The following is a 23,912-nucleotide window of genomic DNA, read 5'->3' on the forward strand; positions in this document are numbered from 1 at the left end:
ATACGTATAATCTATAACAGGGATGTCCAACAGGTCGATTGGGATCAACTGGTCGATCCCCGGTAGGTTTTGGCTCTTCCTTCCATGCCCCGCCCTCTAGGTCACTAGAACGGAAGACGGAGTTTTCTTAGTGAGGCTGAATGTCTCATTAGTGATCTCTCATATTTTTGACCTGAACTCCCCCCCCCCAAAAAAGGTAGATCACTGCCACATTTTAATTGTGCAAGTAGATCACAGTCTCTTGGAAGTTGGATGTCCCTGATCTATAACATCACTGGTCCCCTCTCCTGGGTCACTCTCCTGGTCCCCTGCCTCTGCCCCACACTGACATGGTGGGAGTTCCATTCATGTGATGCTCTTGCCAGAGGAAGAAAACATGCATGATGCTACTGAAATGGTTTTACTTTGTGATTGTATGTTGATTTTAATCTAGGAACCTATTAACATGATGTGGTCTTTATCCAGGAAATAGATACTGTGAAACTGGCTGCAAACTTCGGAAAACTTTGCACAGTCCCTCTGGACACCATTCTTATTAACAATGTTGCACTACAATTTTTTATGGGTAAGAGAACAGTAGTTGTGTATTTTTAAAACTATGAAATGCCAGCATAGACTGCAGTAGGCACGAATGAATGCCACATCTACTTCAGTACCAAACCTTGCTGTCCATATTATACAACACAGATGAGCAGAACTTTTTTTTCTTTTAATGTGAATGGCTCACTTAATTTCAAGGCTAAAGAGCCGCAGTGTATTCTCAACTCTGTCATTTTTAAAGTAGCATGATTCCTTCCAGAGCAGCAAGGAAGCAGTAGATAGGACTTAGGGAGCAGGATGTACATACCAAAGTTCAGAGCAATTTGTTAGTAAATATGCTGAGCATATAATTTTGATTATAATCTGATCCAAAATCAGCATCACAAGGGAAATTATTTGGGTAGGATATTTGTATATCCTGGCGTGCTATGGTCCATGGGGTCACGAAGAGTCGGACACGACTAAACGACTAAACAACAACAACATTTGTATCCTAATGGATATGACTGAATTATTATTTGTAGATTACATGCAGCAGATGGGCGGCCAAGCACATCTCTTTTTCTGGATGACCGTAGAAGGATACAGGGTTACAGCACAGCAGCAGCTGGAAGTACTATTGAGTCTTCAGAAAGATGGAAGGCATCAGACTACAGAAACCAAAGGCCTATTAAAGTCAGCTGCAGTTGGAATTTATGATCAATATTTGTCAGAGAAGGTAAGAATGGGTTTTAAAGGAAAATTAAGTTGTATGATAGCTGTATTCTAAACGTTTGTTTGCATGGGCACCTTAAGATCAAGCTGCTGAACTTCAGTCCAATATCTGAAGATGCAGAAGCCCTGATGAGCTTAATAAAATTGATCTACAGAGAATCAGTCTTTACTTTTTACTCAGAATAATGTCCTTCATTTTCATTCCTTATGTTTGGCTTTGAGCAAGTCAATTTGAATTTGGGGATTCAGACCGAATGTGACAAAGTCCTTAGTTGTTTGGTTCCCTTTTTTATTTCTCTTGAAGAGACACAACTAACACACACACATTTTAGATACATTTTAAGAAGCACATTAAATTAAATGCCATCTATAGGCACCATGCCCATCTTTCTTCCTTGGCTAGTGATCTTGGTTTGATGAAAATAACTCTTGCAGTCTTTACTTGTTAGGTGTCTATCTTGAGCTTTATCCCCCCCCCCAATAATAATTTCAGTTTTATTTTTTTACAAATTGATAGCATTAAAATAAGGTCTAGTGGTGCACAAATTTATTGAGTTCTCTATGGCAGGCATCACCAAGAGTCGATATTGATGATACCTTGGTTGCAAAACTGGAAGAGAAACTGAATAATGAGGATCCAACCCCCGAAATCTTTGATGAGATTCAGAGAAAGGTATAGTATGCTAATTCTCTTTTTCATATGTATTGGTGGAAGATGGTTGCTAAGAACTGATTTTGTTGATTTTTGATGAAAATTCAAAGTTATCCTAGAAATATTGCAGCATTTCCATTACATGCAACTCATAGCTTTCTTTCTGTGGCTCGTGGCAGATGTAAAAGTACCATACTACTAAAAAAATGGTGTGTTTCCCACATACGAATTCTCCCTTACTTCCTTTTTTCAGAGTCAACTAGGGTGCCATGTGGAGTTTGCTCTGAATTTAATCATAACTGGACTAAGCTTTAATTGGGGCGTACCCAGCTTCTCAGTTCCAAAATGCACAGCAACAAATTCATCAGCAGCTCAGCAGACTGGAGAGTCCTGGGGGCAATTTTGTGTGGATAAAACTTTTATTAACAGCATGACAGAGAAATTGCTTGGCTAGTTTAAACATTGACCCAGATTTTAGACCAGAGCTTTCCCAACTGTGTCGTGACACATCAGTGTGTAGGTGTGTCGCATGAGCACTCCCCACGCTCCTCCCGGGGATGGAAAGGGGTTAGCTTAACCTGTGGTTTGCTAGTAAAACTTAATTACTCTGTCGCAAAATGATGATGCATGTCTAAGAAGTGTGTCACCAACATGAAAAGTTTGGAAACCTCTGCCTTAGACCTTCATTAGTTAACTGCTTTAGACCCTCATTAGTTAATTAACTATGGTTTGGACGAAAAGGGAAACTGATTCAGTACAAATTGAAAACAGAAGCTTTACAGTGCTCATGAAGAGAAAGGGAATGGGAGGTGGGAAGTTTGTGAGCTGAAGGCTTGCCATGACTCATGCACCTAAAGCCAAGCTGTGTTCTGAATTGAGATACTCAGGTTTATAATTGGGAAAGCAATGTAGTTCAACCCGGTAAGGCCTGCTGTTCTTCCTTGGGTGCTCTGCCACAATTTAGGAGACCTTTGAAAGTCTAATCTGATTGATTCCATAATTGTGAGTAATACTGAACTTTCAATTCCATAAGGTATATGATATGATGCTCCGGGATGAACGGTTCTATCCTTCATTCAGACTGCATGTCCTCTACGTCCGAATGCTTGCTGAGCTAGATATGCTAAAGGACCCTAGCTTCAGAGGATCAGATGATGGTGAAGGGGGTAAGTTGTGAACCACCCTGTGATCTTTGGATGAAGGGTGATATACAGATTGATTGATTAAATAAATAAATAAATAAAAATAAAGTGTATTCCAGACTTTAATTGTTATGTTTTATGCTTATTTGTGATATAATTGCAGCATCAGATTTACTGTGTGATGTTTTTTAAATCTGTTTAAATGTTTGCCCCGTCTCATCCTGCATGCCCAGTAACAATTTAAGAACCAAGATATATGTTAAGTCCAGTAAAATGAGATCAAAGTACATTAAATCCCAACCTGATTACTCAGTTCCAGTTTCCAAAAGGAAGCCCACATTGTGTGTTTAAGATGACAGGCACTGATATGTCTTAGCAGAAGGAAGTTTCACTGTTGGGCTAATTGTGGGCCATATGCATAGGACTTTAAAAACGTGCAGTCATTCTGCACTGAGCTTGCATCGTGCATGAGTAGAGAACAGTTTCCTTTGTATAAACTATACACTTTATGGTATGGAAGATAAATATACTGTATAAACATCACAAAATATAAGTATTATCTATATCCAATCTCTTTCGCCCTGGTAATTATGACATGTTGCAAGCAGCCCCTTAGTAAACTGCATATCAAACTTTCTTGCAAACTTTTCAAGTCTGTAGCAAAAAGTCTGTAACTTGCTCAATAAACGAGCACTCAAGTGTGATTCTACAATTTCTTCCCCTCGTGCTTTGTCATATTAAGTCCTGCTGTATGAACACGTATTGTTGTGGCCCATCCCAGATAAGGAAGACACACATCTGATAGTTAACTCTATTGGCAACTCTATTTGCAGCAGGTTCCACAGTGCTCTGGATACACATGCCCACATGCTTATAGCCTCTAGGCAGCTGTCTATAGGTCTAGAACCTGCAGAACAGTTACAGTAGCTGTGGGGCCCCTCCCCTCCTCCAGGTTATATGCCTTCCTCTGATGGGTTGTGTATCTGCAACCCAAGACTTCTACTGCATGGAAGTCATTAAACTTTTTACCATAACCATTCCTGATTTTATTAATATGTCAAATTGGGTAATATTACCATATATGATAGTAGTAGATAAATAACAAGTGTGCTTTGCTGCCACCTAGTGGTATGGATTAGTAATACCTTTAAGTTTTAACATTAGGGCCACACTTGCATGCCTGCTAATAAGAGTTTACCATATTTGTTCTAATCTAATTAGGAATACTGTGATGCATGCAATTTTCAGGTTAGCCTAAAATTCATCGTTAAGTTAAACTATGTGGATATCAGTAATGTTTTGTAATTAGATTTTAGTTTACACTTTCTATTCAGGAAGAAATCCTAATATGTAACACTTTACATGTTAACTTGCTTAAACATTTACGTTTTGACGTACAGTTCTGTCTCCTATTTCGACAGAATCATTCAATGGTTCTCCGACTGGCAGCATTAATTTGGTAAGTGTGTTTTTTCAACTGTAATGTTGGCGGCAGTAGCAAGGTGGGGTAGGGTAGGGGGAACAGGATTCTTTCCTTGTGCTGTCTTCCAAATAAAGATTGCCATCCGCGGATCTTTATCTGACAGGGGGAAAACATACAGGAGGTTGTATAGCGGTGTCATTCAGTAACAAAAAGTAGTGAGGATATCAATAAGAGAAAGGTCATAGCTATGACAACGGTATCCTTTGGCATCTCCTTTTCTGCCCCTGCTCCTGACTCTTAACAGAAATTAGTTGAAGCTTTCCTACAATTTTTATCCTGGCCAGGAAAATTTCACCCACCTAAATTTATGTTGGGCTTCTGCCAAAGATAAGGATAGTTGCAGGGAAACCGTAGCAACATTTTTTGGGTAGCATTTTCTATTGTCATTTCAAACTACAGACACGCTCCCACATCCCACACATATGTGACCACATTTACGTAGGCCACTGCAAAATAGGCCTCATCTTGCTCAGGACTGCTGCCATTGATCGACAAGAAGCAGGGCGGGAGGCACCTTCTCCCTACCTCTGCTGCACATCCATGCCCCCATCCTGGCACCAGTTCTGCTTGGCACCCTTCTCAGCCCTCACCCTCCACGGCTGTCGGCTGCTACTGCGCATACTGGCTCACACAGAGGCAGGCAGGCAAGCTTGTAAGCTCGGGACAAGCTGGGCAGTGGCCCCGGGTGAATCTGCCTCTCTCCCGCTCCCTCTCCCTCATCCTCTCGCTCTCATCCCCATTCATTCTCCCTATTAAAGTGGGGTGCTCCCCACTTTATGTGATTTCACCTATGCCCACGGGGACCTGTAATGCAATCCCCGTGTAAGTGGGGGACACCTGTAATTGTTTAATTGGGAGATTATGTAACTGAAGCTTTACTTATCTAATTAATGAGAAGCAAATTTAATTGATGCTGGTGGGTTTTTTAAATTTTTATTTCTAGTGATCTTTTTTTGAAGCTAATTTATTAACATATCAAGGAGAGGGATATGCTAACCTTTCTTTCAGGCAAGCTAGTTTACTGCCTGGAGGGAATTCTTTTTTTACTTAGAAAGTATCCAGAAATACGGTTTCCCCTCTACAATCTCAAGTGATTGCATTCCAAATGAAGACCTCATTCTCAGTATTGTGTAGATCTGCTGTAAGTTACAATTTAGATACCAGCCTTAGGAGGGAATTGTTCAAGGATCGGTCTATTGGCTACTTGTAGCTGTGATACCTAAGTGGAACCTCCATATCCAGGGAAAGTATACATCTGAATACTGGGTGCCTTGGACAATCATGGGGCTTGACCACCATTTTTTATCCTTGCTTGCAAAGTTCTAGAGGCATCCACTGTAGGCTTTCAGAAATAAAATGCTGCACAATATTGGCTCCTGGTTTGTCAAAGCAGTTCCTCATTCTTGCTAAAATTGTGACTGTGGCTATTCTTCTTCTAGTCATTGGATGATCTTTTAAATGTGCCTGCCGATGAATCAATACAATTACATGCATATATTTCAGATACCGGTGAGTTCAGTAGTGATGCTTTCTCTTTCAATATTTGGTCATACTATCATGGCTGTTGTGTTACTTTTCTTCATAAACCTTGATAAACTCTACTGTCATGTACCTCTTTTAAATCTAAATACTTTCCGTCATAACGTTTTCATCCTCATGATCTCTGCCTGCTTGGTGTGGTTATTGGTATTCACAAACCCCAGGAACAAAGAACTGCTTAAAGCTCATGAAGGGGCTTGATGTAGCCCAGGCATCCCCAACCTTCAGCCCTCCAGATGTTTTGGACTACAATTCCCATCATCCCTGACCACTGGTCCTGTTAGCTAGGGATCATGGGAGTTGTAGGCCAAAACATTTGGAGGGCCACAGTTTGGGAATGCCTGATGTAGCCCCATAGATTTTAAAAGTTTTTTTTCTTTGAGCAGCTGCCACACCACCCCTTCAAAACATATTATCAATAGCTTTTGAAACTTTCCTTAGTTTTAAAACAGTTTTCCAGGCAAGCCTACAGGCTTCTTGGGGTTACGGAATTATTTGGAGTTCCTTGACTCCTAAGCCATTCTAATTTGGGATCCCCCCCCCCGTATTATTAAAATGTGATTAGTTGTGTTGAAATTCCATGAATGCCTTAGACTATTCAATATAAGACTGCATTTGTTTCATTTTCCTTTAATGTACAATAATGCCACCATTAAATTGCATGTATTGCACCATAATTTCATTTGTTCACATCTAACATTCACCTTCTATTTATATTAAGCAAACATTTGTATTATTATAGCACACTCAGATATTTTTCTTAAACAATAAAGAGGGATGGGAACAGCTCTTTTCATTCCAGGCATGAATACTAGCAGCCATTTTTTCAGCTGTGATTTGGAACTCTTTTTAAAGTGTTGAATCTGTGGGGGGTGTTGTAGTAACAAGGATGTCCACTTACACAGTGGGTCTCCCCACCCCCCCCACCCCCAGATCTGCTTCAGAAGTTTGTAGGAATGTTTAGGGGTGCATGGAAGGACAAATTTCACAAACAGAAATTATTGATGGAAAGATTGCCTTAGCAGTAAGTTGGATTACAAAATAAAAAGAGCTTGAAATGAAAATATGCCTAAAATTGAAACTGAAACATGCCTGTAAGTTAAACGGTCTAATATTACAGGCAAATCATCACTTACGTGGGATTTCCCTTCCTGGCTGCTGCAAGTGGGGATTCTCCTGTTCTGCCCCCCTTTTGGCACTGAAAACAGTGTGCATGTCAGCTGGGGCACTCATGCTGGTCGTACACAAGTGGGAAGATGCCTATAGATGCTATTATGCCTGCGTCCATTCAGTAATTTTTATGTGATTTCACTGCCAGAAATGAATGAAATAACTTGTATGCAGCTGCATCATATACTGTTAGTCTGGTATACAGCATTTGGTTGTACAAATAGAGCCCTCCCACCTCCTTCCCAAAGCTGGGAAGGTGCTACTTAGACTTTGGGAAGGAGATTGGAGGACTCTAGGATGCTGTCAGACCCCCCCACGCCTCCTTCCGAAAGCTCAGCACCTAGCTCACCCAGCTTTGGGAAGGCAGCACAAGGGTCGGAAGGGGTGTCAAATGTTGTCAAGGGCCACCCAAAAAGGCCTTGAAGGCTGCATGGAGTCCTCAGGTTGCCGGTTGGACTGCCCTGATCTAGACAAAAACATTTTGCTGAAGTATCTCTTGATTATAGGATGTTATGATTTCATACACAGAGCAAGGCAGTTTGTTTCCCCCCCTCAGTTTGCATGTCCGTTTTGTCTCCACTTCCTGTCATTTCCAACATCTCTTCATTTCATGTCTCTTCTGCCCTTTCGCCTTCCTCTTTTGTGTTTCTTTTTTCTTCCTTCGTTTTTTTTGTTTTAAATTGCTAGTTTATGCTGATTATGACCCATATACTGTGGCAGGAGTTTGCAATGACCACGGCAAGACATACGCGCTATATGCTATCAGTGTTCGTCGTCGAACCCCAAATGGTGATGAAGTATGGAAAACATATCGTCGCTATAGTGACTTCCACGACTTCCACATGAGGATTACTGAGCAGGTAATTCCAGGTGTGGGTGGGAAAGACCCCCATCTGAAATCCTTTAGAGCTGTTGCCAGTTAAGAGTCATGCTGCCCTCCAGAGGTTTTGGACTACAACTCCTATCAGCCTCAGTCAGCATGGCCAGTAGTCAGACACGATGGGAATTGTAATAAAACATTTGGAGGGCATCACATTGGCTACCCTTGATCCAAATGGGCCAATGGTGTGACTTGGTATCAGGCAGCTTCCTAGGTTCTCATACTACTACAGAATTGATATTTAGGATCACATTACTGTGCAGAGAAGTATCTTGTATGCTCACACACATATGGAAAAAGAATGTGTCAGGGAGAAACCCAAGCCAAATCTATCCTTGACATTTTCATTTCCTGTATGTAAAGGGTATCTTGTGTTCACAGATAAACGGATAAGACTAATGGTCCTTTATCCTGCATGCTTGAGCATTCAGTTGCATGAACCCACATTGTTAGCCCGAAGTGGTACAGTCTAGAAACAAGTTGTTCACTTGTCCACTTGATGCTCAACATTCTTAGCATTGGTGCAGATGTAACATTCCAGGTGTTTCCCATCACAGTTAGTTCTGGGGGTGAGTGTGGGAGCTTCTTCCTGATTTCTTAAATAAAGTAAATAGATTGGAAGTGTTGCATGTGAAATGGATCCAAAATGTATTTATGAAATGAATACATAGTAATTCAGTTTGGATGTAGATGTTAGGTATATATTTAAAATAAAAAAATTATGGGTTCTTTTCTAGTTTGAAAATCTAGGAAGTATGTTAAAGCTTCCTGGTAAAAAAACATTCAACAACATGGACAGAGACTTCTTAGAAAAAAGGAAGAATGACTTAAATGCATATTTGCAGGTATGTTGTTATATTCAAGTTTTTCATTATGTGTGCATTAATAGTTTTTGTCCTAATTTGATCTCTTGAAAATCAGCAAAGTTCATAACTCAGAAGGGCTAATATTTGTATCCAAAATTGTTTAGCATAGCTGCAAGGCATTCAGATTATTGGTGTTATTTTTTGGGGCACCCATCTGTTTCTGGAGACAGTGGAGGAGTGCGCTTTTGGGGTGAAGTCAAACTCAGACTGTTGGCAGGTTGCAGTGCCTCCTGTGGCTGTAGAGATTGATACAGGAGAGACATGTTTTGTTGTGGCTGGGGAAGATGAAGAAATTATTAATAATTGTGGTAATAGTAATTATGTTTTGATATTGGTATCTTCAGTATTTTGGAAACCTGATTTGGTTTCTAAAATTAAAAAAGTGTTCGAAGGAAGCACATAAGGTAATGTTAATATAACATAGGGGATCCAGCCTTGCTACTGGATGCTCAGATAGCAGTTGTGGCCAGGAGAAGCTTTGCTCAGCATAGTCTCATATTCGGTGCCAGCTTCTGTTGAGGCTGAACCTAGCTACAGTAACACTCATGCCTGGGATAAATTAAGATTGAACTATTGCAGTGTATTCTAAAGCTATTTGTGAAGTGCCCTTGGAAGATTTTAGCAGCTGGGCTTCCACAAGATCATGGCTGTCTGAGGGTACTACGCTCATTTGAGAACATCTGCACTGGTTTCCAATTAGAGCTGCCCCCTGAAAGAAAATCTGCTCTGAAACCACTTCAAGGGCCTAGAAAGTGTGCTATCTTAGCTTGGAGCAACATTGTGCTTCATCTTGGGTACACTAAGCAGAGGGCCACCTTGGTTCCAGAGCCTGGGAGGGCATGGTTCCCCATTGACTATAATGGGGAAGAAATAACAATAATAATATTTTTATTATTTATACTCTGCCCATCTGGCTGGGTTTCCCCAACCACTCTGGGTGGCTTACAGCACATTTAAAAATTGTAAAACATCAGACATTAAAAGCTTCACTAACAGGGCTGCCTTCAGATGTTTTCTAAAAGTCAGGTAGTTGTTTATTTCCTTGACATCTGACAGGAGGGCGATCCACAGGGTGGGCGCCACTACCAAGAAGGCCCTCTGCCTGGTTCCCTGTAACTTCACTTCTTCCAATGAGGGAACTGCCCTCTGAGTCCCCCGGAGCTGGACCTCAGTGAATGATAACTTGATATGTTACAATTGAAAGTGTTTACAAGCATAGTAGTTCTTTTTGATGGTATGAAACATGTCACAATCTTCTAGTGGCGTCATGGGGTCACTGGATTGGGCTCTGACTCCACCGTGATCATGAGGCAAGAGCAAAGACTCTGGGAAAGTGGGTGGCTTCCATTCAGTTTTTTTTTTTTTTTTGCTGCTGCTTGATCAAAGCCATCACATCGCCTTTAGCTTCTGTTCTTCTTACATTTCCTCAAGCTATTTTTTCCCTCTTTCTACAATTCCTTCATAACTTTGTGAGACCTTTTATCTTATTTCCTTTCCATTCACTATCCTTCAAAGAAATTGGTACTGACCTGAAGTGTAGGTCTCTGACATCATGGCGTCAGTGGGGCCACTCCCTAATATGGACTGCAATGTGCCTCTTCATTTTCTTACATGTTCTATGCCCTGTTGTTCAAGGGGAAACCGGGCATCTTTTATTTCCTTACTACCTGAAACTCTGATGAGTGTTTGAGCTTAGCGAGTCCATTAAACTGTTTGGGAGCCCATAAAACTGATTGGGAGCCACCCACTTCCCCAAAGAGTCTTTGGTCCTGCCTCGTGATCAAAGTGGTGTTGCAGCCCAATCCAGTGACCCCATGACACCATAGAGGTCAGTACCAATTCTACTTTTAGGCACAGTTTCAGTTGCTTTTATGGAAGATGCCTTTAAAATGTGAGAGTAAAGGTACTCCTGTAACCTTTATATTTTTAGACGGAATTGGAATAAATGTACAGACATACTTGCGGACTGAACTGGCCAATTCTGCTTAGGAGAAGGACTACTAGTTATTTTAGGGAGCAGGAGCTATGCAAAAGCATTTAAAACATCTTATTTCTGCTGTGCTGTAAAGTGTTTTATCATTCAGAATCTAAATGCGCACCTTCCAAAATTACCTGCCTCCTTTACTTCTTAGCTTTTGTTAACTCCTGAAGTGATGAAATATTATCCAGCTTTAATACACTGTGTGTATGACTTCTTGGAAAACAAGGCATACAGTAAAGGAAAGGGAGAGATTGCTCGGAAGGTAAGAATATTATCTGTTGCCTAGCAGGGCTCAGTGATGGCTGTTGTCCTACAACATTGTGCACAATCAATCAATATAATCTGTTGTTCATATTGTATGCCCTTTGTTGTTTAGCTTGTATTACATGATTTATATATGAATGGACACGTGGCATAAATGTAGTTTGCAAGTAAGGGGTTGTTGTTGTTTTGAAACAGAAGCATTTATTTATCAGCAAAGAAGCCAAACTTGCAGAAGAGAATTGTTGTAATACAAAAAGTTTCTGTATTGTTTATAAGTTTGCTATCAAGCCTGAGATGCACCTAGTGTTGAAAGATGTAAATATCCCTTCCCTTTTATTTACCCTGAAATCCTCTGCCCATTCCAGGCACCACATGCTTCATGACTCCAACCACCTGCTCAAAAGAGAGAATGCATGTCTCCCTCTAAGGCTGGTTTTTGAGGCTGTTTCACATCAAAGAGCAAAAGGAGCTAAGCACCAAATTTTAAAATGCAGCACTTTGTCAAAGTTGATCGTTTAGTAATTGTGCTTGAAGTAGATCAACTTGCAGATTTTACATGCTTACTTACCCCTTTTGCCCTCACAATTCATTTCTATAAATTAGGCACAGCTTGCTGTGCTAGTCTAAAAAATTAAATTTAAGACTGAATCCCTATTGTTCTTAAACTTTTTCATTTGAACAGAACAGTTAAATTAGTGCATATTCATATTGCGCCATGGTTTGTGCAGTTCCTATCAGCTCATTTGCATGCCACTTAAAAATGTGTGGTTTTCTTGTTTGGCCAATCTTACTCTTTCAAAATAACAAATAAATGCACACAGGATAACATTTTTCTGGTTTAAGGGCAAGGGTCTATTATCCTCAGTAGCTGTAGTGTGTACACTTCAATGGATGAACACTTTAATTTAGCGTGCTCTCTCTCCCTCCTCTCCCTTTTATTTTCTCATCTTCTTTTTGCTGCAGCTTCCCAAAAAGCTGCTCTTAAGGGTGTTGGGACTTTTTGGAACAGTATGAACTTTGGGTTGGGGGGATACATACAACAGGAGGGGAAAATCTGAGACCTCCCCCTGTGTGGGTGGAGATGTCTTCTGCTTGAGCAGGAGCTCTCTAGCTTCCATTCCATTAATATTATTCAGCACCAGTAAACATGGTACTTTGCATAGTAATGTTACAAAAGCAAATCCCTGTGGATGACATTTCTCTCGGTTTTGATCGTTTTCAAAGTCAGGCCATGCATTTTACAAAATTAGCCTTACTGATGCCTGAAATTAACACAGTAATATTTTTTCATAGTAATGGCTTTGTATTACTGCTCTCCAAAACAGTGTGATGTTTTCAACACACATTATTGGATGACTGGAGTCATATCCTCATAGATTTATGCAATCGTGGTAAATGTTTTCCTCTTCAGATGGACACATTTGTAAACCCACTGCGTAACTCTATGAGAAATGTTTCAAATGCTGTCAAGTCCTTCCCTGACAGCTTCGCAGAGGGGATGACTAAAATGTCAGACAACATGGGCAAAATGTCAGAAAGATTGGGACAAGACATAAAGCAATCATTTTTCAAGGTAAGAATGCATTGAAGTAACACACATTAGACTTGGTTCCATTTTGGGCCGCCTCATTTAAACATGATCAGACTAGGCAAAGTGTGAGGTAACAGTTATGCCTTTCTTTTTATTTGGAAGAATGAAAAAAATAACCTAGGAAGGAGTGCATAAGAACATAATCCTGCCAAAGTCCTTCTGGACACATGGACCCTGTGCAAACCCAAATCTTGCTTGGGGTCATTTCACCTTATACACGTAATGTTAAACCATGGCTTAGTGATACTTGCAAGCCAGCACTGTAAAATGTGGCAGAGTGAGTGAAACGTCTGTGGGTTCAGATACATAGATTAATACAGCTGCTACCATCAGTTGAGAAGCTTGATTGTTAAGTTGCCAAATGTTCTCTTAAACAGAGCGCTTGGCAACCGTGGGCCATCTTCTTCACGAATGGCGCATCTGTCGTTTCTTTTAATCATTTTTGGCCTACCAATATACTGCTGAATATGCACTGACATCACTGTATAGGGTAGTTTTGTTTCAAAAGACATGTAAAGCTCCCTGATGTTGATGTTAGTTAATTTAGGGTGGGCCACTACTGAAAATGCACACTCTCGTTCTTAATTTCAGAACACTGTCTGTGCTCCAGCACGTTCCTCAAATACTGCCAACTTTGCAACCCTTACTAAGTTACCAGAACACCTAGGCTTATTTTAACATAGGTCTCCTCCCCACATTCCCACTTATTGGCTGCAGCCCAAAGCTTTTCAGTGCTTCAGTGCTCACACGATGCTCTGCCTAAGTTTTGGCTTGCATCAAGTATCATGTGGGCATCAAGAGCTCCATGCGTACACTAGAGATGCTGGAGAGGGGAGACAAATGTCTGAAGCAATTTTTCCTCCCATCCCCCCCCCCACAGACCTTGCTTTCCATCAATCCCCTTGCCCACCCTTGAATAAAATATATTTATTCCATTTAGCCTTGCCATTGCTAACCCAACACTTCTGCTGTGTCACACATTAATGCATCTTTCCCAAAACGGAATATTTCAAGTGTGTAAAGTTAAAATAAAACAATGCAAGATGAGTATTTTATCTCGATTTCCCCTTTTCTCCCCCCCCCTTTTTAATTGTGTAAATATTGCTGTAGAGCTGGGGCAGGGAAGCCTGTGGCGTTCCAGAAGCTGCTGGGTTCAAATTCCCATCAGTTTCAGATAGCTTGGCCAATTTCCGACAGGCCACAGGTTTCCCCACCCCTGTTCTAAGGTCAGCAATGTAGGGCCTTACTAACCTTTAACAAAATGCACCTGCATAGTAATAAACAATATTGGAACCTTTTCTTTAAAAATGGACTAAAGTAAAATATGAAAATGCAGATTAAGCAGTAGTTTATGCCTTTAGGAATAAGGCATTTTAGAAGCATAAACTATTTATGTTATATGAGATTTAAGCAAAAGCAAATCTTATTTTTCCATTATATTTTATAAATTGTTACAAACAAATCCCAAAGAAAAAGTTACTTATAAAATGATAAGTGTCAGAATGCAGGCTAGTTGGGCTTTTTGTCATGTTACTATTAGATACTCATAATGCAGCTTAATTTGTTACAATACTTTTTTTGGATTTTTATTAAAGCAGTTTCACAGTACTATGTCTTAGCAGATTTTATATCAAGCAGTTAAAAGTATTTTATGAATAAAATATGAAAAAGTTCAAATTTTATGAACTAAAGTTCATAAAAGGATTGGTTTTGAATTGAGTTTCAGAATTCTATGGCTTTATAAAGGATTTTTTTAAATCACTATTTCTCGCTTTCAATAATTTCTCTTTGGGATTTAGGATCCTCCTTTAATCCAGAAGACATACGTTGATCCTAAGCACTGCCGTGTTGCAGCACAAGTTGAAGACAATGTGAGTTTGATAGTTGCTTTTAAACTAACCTCACTTTTATACACATACACTTTTTATACACATACACTTTTATACACTTTTATACACATACATGTTCATGTGTACACTCTAGAGTTTACCCATGGTATTACCGTGAATCAGTGGTGCCTAAATATGTAAAGTCCTCTAGTTGAGGTCCCAAGAACAACTATAGGCAAGCTGAAAGGCAGCATGCTTCATGGGATTCCCATCGCCCTTTGATAGCAACCTTCATGCCTTATTTAAAATGTATAGGAAATCTAAGTTTTGAAGCCTGATTGCCATGTCACATGGGGGATTCCTGTTAAAAGAATGTGACCTTGTGCAAAGCGTGCAAATCTACTTGAATAGTTCTTTGGATCCCGATAAAACTTCATTATAAAACGTGTGTGTGTGTTTTTGTGTGTGTGTTTTGTGTGTGTGTGTGTGTGTGTCCCACTCCTACAATATTCAAATGATCAACAAAGTCTGTGTCAGTTCTATTAAAAAAATGGATAACTTCCTTTACTACATTTTCATAAGAGTTTGTTATAGTTCCATGACCTCAAAACATTAAACAACTTCTTTGGTCATAGATGTAGTTGAGTTTCTTATTAAATGCTCCAAAGTGAGTGTATGTAAGAATATGAAGGTGAATATTAAAAGGCTATGTCCCTGGTGTTCTCATAAACTAGGGAATTTCTTATTTGTTTGAAACACTGATTAAATATGTGAAGATCAGTTCAAAAAAATCTTTTATCTTTAATGAGGACAGAAGGACCATAAGATTACCACTGATTATATGCAGATTTGTCATGGTCATAAATCTGCACCTGTTCTACACTTCACATCTTTTTCTTGCCACATCAAAGCATTCCAGTCTGTATATCTGAATACTGTCTGCTGCTATGATTTTAGCAAATCCCCCCGCCCCCTTCTTTAGGAGCATTTCATGTTTTCATTGTTTTGATCATCACAGAAAGAGCTTATATTCAGTTCTCTTTTGTTGCTGTTACTGATTTTGATTTATGGTGCATCATGCTAGTATTGGGAGTGTGAAGATTCTACATATTCATGTACAAGCAAAATATCCCCCCCCCCAAATGCTAAATATGGTTGGGTTTGCATCTTTCAGTGTTTTCATGTCACCGAAGAATGTGTTAGTCAGCTTGTAATATTCAGATACACAGTGGGTGCATCAGTGATCCACAAAGTTTTGTTTGAAATTAAGAGCTACCAAGACACTGTGTAGCATCCCAAGGGCCATTCAGCCGATTCCACACTCTCAGGAGTGCTTCGGACTTATTTCTCTTCAAATAACAACCTCCCATACTGAGCAGCAAAAGATTTCTGAAACTGATAATGCAAATTCAGTTTGTAACATGCTGTTCATTGAAAAAAGTCAAAAATTCCAAGGGGCCAGTAGTTCATAGAGCATCTTTTTCCTTTCGATTTTGATCTCTTCTGTTTGTCCTTCATAGAAAAAAGTGTTGCTAAATATGATTTACTGTTCCTAGGCTATAACTTTCAAAAATAGGAATCTGAAATGAAGCCCTATGAGCTAAATTTGTACACTTTGTTGACAAATTATTGATGAGGACTGACAGATATAAACACATTATTTCATTGCTTTGTCTTCTGTGGTGGCTTCCAGTCTCTCTCTGGGTCCTATTCCAAGTATTGATATTAACCTTGAAAAATATGCCACAAAAGGTTCAACTCCAGGGTATCTATGGGGGTAGAATCTGTAGTATGTAAATACCAGGTTGCTTTCATGTTTAATGTAATTATAACATGAATGGGTTACTTGTTCTCCCAAAATCTGCTGCATTGGATTTGAGAACCCTCAAGAACAGTGCAGGAGATGGTGCAGGGAGACTCCATGAAAATTGTCCCTTTTTGTTTGTGGAAGCATCTGCTGGATCAAACCACTTTCATGTGCAGGACTCCTTTCCTTTGAAGAAGGACTGTGTTTGATCCAACCTTGTGTATTTGCTTGAGCTGAAATGTTCCAGTAGTTTCATACTTTTGAACAAAGCAAGCTGTTCAGAGTTCTGATATGCATTACTGAAATGAGGAAGATTCATTCATTTTCCAAAAAGTAATAACCTTTTCACCCCATTTTATAGGTGGAGGACAATGTTCCTCTTAAAATAATGCTGCTACTCATGGATGAAATCTTTGATCTAAAGGAGAGAAATCAATGGCTACGACGAAATATCAAAAACTTGCTTCAGCAGCTTATTAGAGCAATGCATGGATATACAATAAATAAGTACTGCCTTCCTTCTTTATAATTACAATAATACCTGTTTAAGTTGAGAAGTACACGTGAAAAACTTTTGTCTTTTAAGCACTCATTTTGGAGGCAAAACATGATGTGATTTAATTTTTGTTGGGGTGCAATAAATGGTTCCTTCCCTCCCTCCCTCCCTCCCTCCCTCCCTCCCTCCTCCAGACAGTGTTTGCTGTCTGTCTTGTTTCCTTACCCAGCCAGCTTACAAAACAGATCCATTAGATGGGCATTTCTGCATGATGGCATACTGAACCCAGGTAGTCATGGTCAGCTTTTGAACATATCACCTGGATCCAGTGTGCCTTTGTGGGAGATTACCAATATTTACTTAGGAAAGTTACAATTCCTTTCCCACCCTACCCTCATGTATCTTAGGTAGGGTAGGGTAATGGATTGAATGCTGCATTTATGTGGTGAGCACCTTGGATCAATTTCCTGCTCAGCTGTGAAGCTTAATATTTGGCATTGAGTTAGTCTCAGGCCTGGTTGGATGACACTGTAAGTCAAACTATGTCTTCGTGCAGGCTATCTGTCAGAGAGGAACTTGCAGTCATTGTGCTTCTGCGTTGACCTTTTTATTGCTGTCCTGTGGTAGATTAAGTCATGGCTAAGCTCTCTCCTCACCAAACATGAGCCAAAAACAAATCTTACTGAGTTTGGCTTACCATGTCATGCAAAACAGCCTTAGCAGCCTTAGGACTTCCTGTGAGGTTGCAATCGGTGCTGTATACTTTGCAACTATCCAGTTTTTCTTTGGGTAGTCATATGTTAAATATAATTACTTTTGTGAAATACATAGGGGGAAAATGAAGGTTCTGGAGTCTGCCCCTTAAAACTCAGCTTGCTGTAGGCACCTTTGCATGAAGGTATAGAAGCATTTAAAACAGCAGCAAATTTGTTTAGAGAAATTGTGTGCTCTCCTTTCCTACCTACCCTTCCAGGCCCACAAATGTATTTGGCAGATATAAGTGTTGCAGAGATACAAGTCTTACCAACCCTTTCAGGTGCTGTTGTATCAATGAATGTTGGACATGAGATTTGTCTCTTTTATTTCTTGCATTCAATTTTAAAGAATACAATATATTAAAGCAATATGCCCACATTAATTTCAGAAAAATAGTAGATCATGTTGATTGGATGACATCTCCTGAACAAGTAGCAGATGCAGTTAAACGTTTCAGGTATGTACTTTTAACACATGCTGTACCCAAAGCAATTTATATTTCCTGCCAATATTTCCTGTTGTTCACATCTATACAATGTTAGCTGACAACTATTCTTATTTTTCACGAGAACCCCGTTCTCTGCTAGGTTTAAAGAGATGATTAACCTTTTCTAGATAGGCGGTCTCTGTAGAAAGCCTCCTTTGCAAATATGTTAAGTTACTTGAAAAATAGATGTACAAAAAAAATCTGCCTAATGCAATCTTGCTATCAGCCTTCCTGCTTACAGGGGGAATCAAGCCAACTTTATACAGTGAATTATACCTACAGTATATGCTGTATGTTTTCTAGCTTTGTTTTGTAGCAGTTAGTTTAACTTCTCTTTCCCATAGAAAGTTTAAACTGACATCATTAGGAGTTTTCTACATTCCTCTCCTTTGCACTAGTGGCTTTTAATATCTTTATTTGTTGAGATAGCTTTAGCTGTCTTTGCATGTGACATCCAGCCTAGTTGGCACTGGGCCTCCAGCATAGTGCTATTCCTCCTAATTTATTCTGCTCTGGTCAGCAAGTAAGCACCTGAAAAGTCTACACTCAGCAACAGTGGCTAAGCTATTGCCTTCCAGATGTTGTTGGACCATAGTTCCTATCATCCTTGTGGATTGGATTTGCTGGCTGGGGCTGGTGAGTATTGGTGGGCTTCAGTCATTTGTCTAGGCTAACTATCACTGACTGTGATCAATCGTGCACAACCAGGGTAGTGTGGCTCTCTAAATGTTGTTGGACTCCAGTTCTCATTAGCCACAGCCAGTGTGGTCAATGATCCAGGTTTATCATCCTTGTTGTATAACCAGGATCTGAAGAAACACACCAGCTAATCTAGAGAGGCCACTTTAATATTGAGGTCTTAATATAGTACCTAAGATTTGCATGTGCAATATGTGTTTTGAGTTTTCAGAGGAGATCTATAACCTGATTTTTATTTTAACCGGTAAACTTGTCTGCTTACAGAGATGCCTTTTGGCCCAATGGAATTTTAGCTGAGACTGTTCCCCGCAGAGACAATGCCATTAGAATGCGAACGAGAATTGCTGGAAAAACAAAATTACTAGGGATGATGCCAGGTGTGTGAAATTATTTCTCCTTGAGCCGAATTGGAAAATGTCCTTAGATGTGTCACATAGGTTTTAAAGAAGCAGAGTCTTGTTTGCCTGCATGTGAACAGTGTTGAGAAACTATTTCTCTAAGGAAGTTTGCAACCTTGCATTTAATGCGAGGGCTATTTAGGGAATGATAGTTATTTTCTTGAACATTTTAAGAGTTTGTACTTTTATAGCAAATAAACATGAAGATTGAATTGTTACTGAACTGTCACCATCATTTTGTGATTTGTCTAGATGAATTGAAGCATATCCTAGGTGCTGAGACTACAAGGAAAGGCATTCTCAGAGTCTTTGAAATGTTTCAGCATACTCAGCTGAATAAGAGGATGGTATACGTCTTTCTGGAGGGCTTCTTGGAAACTTTATTTCCAGCAAATGAATTCCCTGAACTCTTCAAAAAACTGCATTCACCCTCAAAGCAGATGCAGCGATATAAGCAGAGACTGCAATCTACACAAGCGCCTTCTTTACAGAAAAGGTGACACTCCAGATTTTTAAGTTGGTGTCCATTTGCCCAGGACTTGGGCAGGTTCTCTGGGGCTTAAAACTCTCATGCTGTTATTTCTGCACCGGTCTTTTAGTGTCACATATTAGATTATTAATGCATCCATACGAGATAATCATTCATCTCATCCTCCTCCTCTTATGCAACCACTACCATGAACTGGGTTCATGTGTCTAAATGATTTGGTGCATCTTCATGCAACATTGAGAAGAATATTAGCCCACTCTGTAAGAATGTCTGTTCCTTCCACTCTTGACGGAATCTATGATTGCCAGCAATGAAAAGTGCTAGACTGTGTCAGTTGAGTAATAAGTAAAGCACAACTGTGGTGATAGCAATGGAGGACTTGGCTGCTTTGCTCGGAACTGGGAGATTGTGCAATGTGAAAATCAGGTGCAATTTGATTTGCATTATGACTGTTGAGGCCTTGTAGGTCTCACTGAGCAGCTCTGAAGTGGTTGAGCTAGCATGAAAGAAGTCTTTTGAACAGATGGTTCTGAAAAAAATTATTATTTTCCCAAACTACATTTGCTAACTAAAGGTTGAAGTAATATTTGCGAAAGCCGTGTTAGCTTCCCTTTCCAGAATGATGATGATAATAAATAACTAAGTATATTCGTTGGTTTTATTACTTAGTCCGGGTGGGTACACATAAAGAAAAACATCTTGGTTTGAATTAGCCTGCTTAGTGGTCTTGTTTTGCTCTTCAATAACAGTTATTGTATTCTGCATATAATTTTTAAAGAAGAAAGGCTCATAATAGCACTTAGTGAAGGGAAGGACAGATGTTTAAAAAAATTGGATTATCACATTTATTTATTAGGAGTTTTGGGGGCTAGGAAACAGAAGCAAATTAAAATACAACGTTCTCAACATTAAGAAACTATTATCAGAATGGTTTTACTTTATGCCATTAATTGTCACCCTTAGCTTTATTTAAGTGTGTTCACCTCAAGAGGAAAATTGCAGAAATGACTTGGTTTCTTACTGACATAAGTCTTCTGGACTTCATTGAACAGTCATATGCAAACAATTGCAAATTCCTGAATGCACCACAGTGTATATATGAAAATAAGAGACACAACAACAATATTTTTTTAAATAACAATCTTTTTTATTTTTTGCATAATGTAAAATTTTAATAAATAAACTTCTTCTACACAAAGCCCCCTGTCTATCCTCTTTACTTCCAGACATAATGTCTAATTGAGAATGAAGTAATAATTTACTACTTTTGCTGAGCCTTAAATTATCTTGGAATCTCCTTTTCCCGAATCTCCTTGATGAGCACCTCCCATGATCAAGGAATTTCAAAGCATTATGTATAATCCCCTTAATAGTCTACTATATAGTTTGTTTAAGATCCCGAGAAAATATCCCAAATAGTAGTCATTTAATGCTCTGATACTAAACACATTTGATTTTACTCAACAGGGCTGACTTAAAAACAATGTGTTTCAGGTTTGGGCATAAATGCAGTGCCTAAAGATCTTGCAAAACAGGTCCTCCAATGTAGGGGGGAAAATCAAGAGAAAATGGCTTTAACCTCGAAAGAGAAAAAGCAATATTTATTGAGAGGGTATCCAAGAAATACATGTGTTTTTAAGGCATGAACAAGGAAGTCTACAGCCCTTCCCCTACCCACTATCCTTATTTGGATTCCATTCTTGCTGTGAAGCCTACTCAGTAATGGCAAAACTGCAAAAAAGAAAAAGATTTTTACATCTTCATTACAGTATGCATGTCTTCAAGTGCAATTGTTCTCCCCTATCTCTACAGATCTATACTATACGTGTAATTCCCTTTTACCAGAATCAGAACAGCTTAAGATAACATGTATGAAGTATTCTTTCTGTAGCCTCCTCAATGCTTTTAAGTATAGGTGGCAATTGACATGAATCTCTCTCATATATACACACACTTTTTTAAAAAAAACCTTAAGATTTGTTCCTCAATCTGTGGCCTAATTCTAATTGAGGTAGTAGAACTGTCTTGACTCTATTACTTTTCATTGCAGGGGAGGACTTGCACGGTTGATTTTTTTTAAAAGCACTGCAGGTAGAACAGAAACCCATCATGTTGGGACGAAATAAGCTTGCTGATCTTTCCCTGTAAAGTTAGTTTTCAGTGTGCAGGCATCACCTGCAATTTGAAGTTGAATGATCTACACAGGTATACTATTCAATGAAAACTTAGGCCTATGCCATCTCTTAATGACCTTTATTCCTTCCCAGTTTGACTTTTACAACAGTAGAATGATATAATCCCTGTGAAACACTGGATAATAAGAGAAAAGGCAGGCCTAAATACAAGTCGTAATACAGCCTCAATATATGACTCGAGTCTAATTTTCAATACTTCAAAGTGGAAATGAATAGCAATCTATAGTATGTGGTATCTCTTACCCCTGGGCCATCTACATTAGACTTCAGAATTATGTTCAATTGTTGAATTTTAAAATTGATTACATATCCAAAAAAATGTGTGAATGAAACAAAGGTGTGTTGTTTCTTTGAATGCAATTATTGCACAAAGGGTTTTTTCCATCTATATTTAATTTCAGAGCGTGCCTGTAGACAGGAGCAGTCAATTTGTACACTTCCTCCTGATTAGTTATTATGCATTGTTCCCATGTTGTCCATTCACATCATCTCAACTATAGCCCCCTGTGTTATTTAAAAGCGCCCCGGAATTGATTGTGTAAATGCAGCAGATACTTAGCCAGGTGTGACCTGGTCTGAGAATGCTGTGACCAGCCTCTGAAAATAAATGTGCCATTGTCCAGCAAAATGCACTTAATTTTAGCCTTAATTGAGAGAGAATGAACAGTAAGGTGGAATATTTCATATGGTTCATCCTCAAGCTTCTGCCTCTGGTGTTTGCTATGACTAAACAATTAATTTTAAATGCTACCAGAATGTGTAATAATTTTTAAAAGTAAAATACGAATTCCACAACCTCAGTTTTAATTTAGTGCAATATTTTCCTGTAACGCATGTGTATTTGAATAACTGTTTAAAAAAGAGAGAAAGTTTTTAAGGTTTTGAGATCAAAGGTATACTGTCTTAACCAACAATGTATATTCTGTTATTGCTGCTGTGTTGGCTTATCTAAGGACTTGTTTTAAAAGTCTGGTTTGTCACTCCTTGTAAATCCCTACTTCTCTGTGCTCGAATGAGCATGGTTCTTACATTGCAAGGAGCAAAATCTAAAGAGCACATCTGAATATAGCTGTTAAATAAATGACTTGTGCATATCATTGTACAGTATGTGTCAACTGTGTGCCTAATGGTTCTTTCAATATCTTCCCCCTTTTTCTTTAATGAAGAATGAAAACAAATTTGGAATGCCATGGTCTCTCTTTCTGACGGCTAAGAACTCTAAGTTTTTATTTGGAGTTTGCATTATGTTTGTCCAATAGAGAAGTTCAGAAAAGTACACTAATAAAAGTATTAACAAGAAAACTTGGAATTTGTCTTATTTGGTTAATTTGACTGTAGCCCATGTGAAATAGCAGATTTGCTGCAGTGAGATCTTTGCAATGGTGATCACATGTTTAGGAGAACAAAATAAAGGAGATTTTTTTAAAAAGTTATTGGACCGAATGAAGTATAAGTGTAATAGCAATTGATTTAGAATAAATGTGTCGTAAGAAAACTTAATGAACCTAAAACTTCAGTGCACCTGCAATGCAACCACATTAGCTATACATAATAGCAGACCTTCCACAAAGTATTGTGTATCTTTAGTGCAACAATTTCCGATAGGGGTTTCCCCCCATAGGTTTTATTTTCACAACAGCTGGACCTGCATGCAAGAACTATTGTTCTACTTTATATGTAAAAAAAATCCAGCTGTTTCACATTAATCTTACCAACTCCATAGTATCAAGTTAATAAAATGTCACTTGTTTGTCCCCTTGAAAAATGTTTATTGTAGCTCTTTTCTTACCTAGGTATCTACCGTAGTAAAATTGGTCCTGAGAAAGAAAGAAATTCATTGGGGGCGGGGGAACCAGTATGGATGACATGCAACGTTACTTAAGAGTAGACTTGCTGAAATCAGTGTACGTACTTTGAGGATGGTTATCATCCT

At 39.1% G+C, this 23,912-nt stretch overlaps 1 protein-coding gene across 4 annotated transcripts in view; it reads left to right on the plus strand.

Annotated features, from left to right (window-relative positions):
- Positions 1–23,398, plus strand: part of SNX13 (sorting nexin 13) — a 59,995-nt gene extending 36,597 nt beyond the window's left edge. For 2 of the 4 annotated variants that reach the window (XM_035128904.2, XM_060280735.1), the window contains exons 12-26: positions 466–565; positions 1,065–1,258; positions 1,823–1,927; positions 2,940–3,072; positions 4,470–4,507; positions 5,971–6,040; positions 7,928–8,100; positions 8,858–8,965; positions 11,119–11,229; positions 12,643–12,804; positions 14,622–14,693; positions 16,820–16,965; positions 18,099–18,167; positions 19,161–19,273; positions 19,547–23,398. In XM_035128904.2, coding sequence (XP_034984795.1) covers positions 466–565; positions 1,065–1,258; positions 1,823–1,927; positions 2,940–3,072; positions 4,470–4,507; positions 5,971–6,040; positions 7,928–8,100; positions 8,858–8,965; positions 11,119–11,229; positions 12,643–12,804; positions 14,622–14,693; positions 16,820–16,965; positions 18,099–18,167; positions 19,161–19,273; positions 19,547–19,794 — 1,842 coding nt within the window. In that variant the 3' untranslated portion in view covers positions 19,795–23,398. The remainder of the gene's footprint in view (positions 1–465; positions 566–1,064; positions 1,259–1,822; positions 1,928–2,939; positions 3,073–4,469; positions 4,508–5,970; positions 6,041–7,927; positions 8,101–8,857; positions 8,966–11,118; positions 11,230–12,642; positions 12,805–14,621; positions 14,694–16,819; positions 16,966–18,098; positions 18,168–19,160; positions 19,274–19,546) is intronic. The other 2 variants (XM_060280736.1, XM_060280737.1) reach the window with 2 other exon arrangements.
- The last annotated feature ends 514 nt before the right edge of the window (positions 23,399–23,912 follow it).

Source organism: Zootoca vivipara, chromosome 12 (genome assembly GCF_963506605.1).
Source record: "Zootoca vivipara chromosome 12, rZooViv1.1, whole genome shotgun sequence".
Classification (NCBI taxonomy): Eukaryota; Metazoa; Chordata; class Lepidosauria; order Squamata; family Lacertidae; genus Zootoca; species Zootoca vivipara.